At 32.4% G+C, this 2,790-nt stretch overlaps 1 protein-coding gene across 3 annotated transcripts in view; it reads right to left on the reverse strand.

Annotated features, from left to right (window-relative positions):
- Positions 1 to 2,790, reverse strand: part of Sgcz (sarcoglycan zeta) — a 541,523-nt gene that overhangs the window by 250,826 nt on the left and 287,907 nt on the right. For all 3 annotated transcript variants that reach the window (XM_004633049.2, XM_023717269.1, XM_023717270.1), the window contains exon 2: positions 321 to 422. In XM_004633049.2, coding sequence (XP_004633106.1) covers positions 321 to 422 — 102 coding nt within the window. The remainder of the gene's footprint in view (positions 1 to 320; positions 423 to 2,790) is intronic.

Genomic DNA, 2,790 nt, shown 5'->3' on the forward strand with positions numbered 1-2,790 from the left:
TAATAAAATTGAAACCCCTTATTTAGTCAAAGCTTTTTGGAAAAAAAAATCAAGAAGTATCATATGCCCCTTTGGGGTGATCATAGCTGTGATTTTATCTTCTAGTGAAATCAGTGGGGCAAATTTTATAGACTAATAAAAAGCCATCCTGAAGTTTAGTTTGCTGCTTTTCAATTATTTCATTGTTTTAATTTCCTCAAGTAGGTCTTTATCTTAAGAACACTAAACACATAGAAGATATGGGACTCCATCCTCCCACTTCAAGCTAAAACATAAGCTCCAAGTATCTTTTACAGGAAGCCAAAGCCAGTATCACATACCTTTCGGGAATGAATTTCTTTCACATACAATGGAAGTAGAAACTCAGATATACCTTCAAGTCGGATTCCCTTCTTGGTGACTCTCAGATTTCCCATACCATCCTATAAGCAATGAAATATAGTTCACTTTTAGGTTAATTAGAGAATAAATATTTGGTCATAATTTTTAAGGCCCAAGTTGAGAAAACAGTGAGTTCAAAATCATTGATGATTTAAGGAAAATATGAGACTGCATCTACCTAGTGAATGACTGGCAGCACCCTGTATACATACATAGAGCTCCACCTAAAATGAATAGAAATGAAGATTATAAAGGACCTGGCACGTCCTCCAACCTCTAAAAGAGACTAGAATTTACCAAATGAATAAATTGTCTTCTTTCTTCATGGATCAGTTCAATTATCAGTTATTAAAATGATATGCGCTAGCTGGCTATTGGAAATAACTTTGCAGAGAGATGTTTTAAAAAGTAAACAAAATTTTACAATATTCAAGAAATTCCATTTTTAAAGTGTTTATAACAACTGATTAATGATTCATACTATCATATGTGGCTTTCCAAACTCAAAATCATGAGAATCCACAAATAATGTTGTTGAGGTAGATTAAAATAAGTAAAAACAGAACATTATTGGAAGTCAAGAAAAGATATTTCTTACCAGGTAAGAGATTATACCATTTGTTATGAAAGAGACTGGCTATTTCAAAAATACAAAGTTTCAACAGGGATGTTCTGTGGTGGGTGGAATAAATTGAGTAGGTTTGTGACATTTAGGAAAAAAAGAAAAAAAAAAAGCATTCCATTCAGTGTAGCCAGTGTATGGTTTGCCTACCTTAGAATATTGAAAGCAAAAACAATAGAAAAATATATTTTGGCACTGGGAAAACAAAACCCATCAGTACAAAACAAAGATTTCTGTGTTCAAGCCATTTTCCAAGAGAAAAATTCGCGAAGAAAGTATTTAAGTAACTCAATGCTGGAAAAAACTGGAATTAGTATCAAATTTAGTCTGGCAGAAACACTGTGTAGAGGTCACTGTTAGTAATAGAAAACTTGGTAGGAAGCGAGAGAAATGTAGAAGAACAATCTATGGACTTGGTGATTAATTTTCCCTAACAGCACAGTAAAAGCAAATAGTTAAGTTTAATTTAAAATTTCACAACTCTGAGTAAATAAGAAATTAATGTTATAATTGCTAGTTCAATACCGTGTAAATTTAACTTTAGCTTTTAAATATGATCTATCTTCAAAATTCAGGAAAAAAAGGATAGCTTTATTAGGTAGCACATCTATAGAAAGTTGGTTATAGCAGCACAATTTGTGATGGCCAGATCTTGGAAACAACCAAAGTGCCCGTCACATGTGGAATGGTTGAAAAAGATGTGGCACTTTTATATAATGGAGTATTACTCAACTATAAAGAATGATAAACTTGAAGCCTTTATATTTAAGTAGATACCCCTTGAAGATATACTTATTAGTGAAATAAACCAGACCCACATCTATAAATATCGTATTGTCTCTCTAATATAAGGACTTACAATTCCGTATATGATTAAGTTTCTAAATTTCTTTGTAAAAATATGTAAATGCTTATTTTTACTTTTATATAATTATTGTTCCTTCATATTCTGTAAGGACTTAAAGTTCAACATATCAATATCTGATGGAAAATACCTGTTCCATGATATATCAAAATGTTTGATATTTCGACAGATAGGGTAAACTGAACTGCATATATTGCAGATTAATAATTAGCTTCTCTTCTGGAGGGTTAATAACCTAACTTAGCAGATCAAAATTGGAGAAAAGGAAGGGCTGCTTGGTTAGCCAACATTTTGGCCCTAGCCTTTCAATGTCAGTGAAGACTCGGGACATAGGAGAACTTGTACTGTAACAACATGTAACTCAGTTGTGCTCCAAATTTTCTGATCAAGAAGATTATGGAGCCACAGAGAAATGTGTTCGATGATCTAAAGTGAGCCTGGGGAGAGTCACATGGAGAGAAAAAACATTTTCTCAAGCTTTCACAGACAGCAAATTAGTCAAGCAATGACAGTGACTCATCCTCATGTCAGACATGGACAAAAGGATGTACAAAAGGTGGTACAGGGCTACAGGATAAATCCTGAGAGCACTTGGCTAACCTTATCAGATACAAAAGTTACATTTCTTGTTATATAGGTCTTGCTATATCTTGTTCTTAACCATCCAGCAGAAAAGTATAAAAACAAGGTATATAAAGTAAATCCATATTAATACGTTGAGCTATAAAAGGCTCATGTCAATAACTTCTGAGGATAATCCAGTAATATTTTGAAGTGCTAGATAGTGTTAGATTGTTTAGCTGAATAGAATATTCAGCTCTGACAGGACAAAAAAAATTAAAATTAAAATTAAAATTGAAAAAAGATACAAAGGAAAGATCATTTTGTATTTATATATACAAAATAGTTAGGATAAATTTAC

This window comes from Octodon degus, unplaced genomic scaffold (assembly GCF_000260255.1).
Source record: "Octodon degus isolate 3935 unplaced genomic scaffold, OctDeg1.0 scaffold00051, whole genome shotgun sequence".
In the NCBI taxonomy this organism is placed as follows: domain Eukaryota; kingdom Metazoa; phylum Chordata; class Mammalia; order Rodentia; family Octodontidae; genus Octodon; species Octodon degus.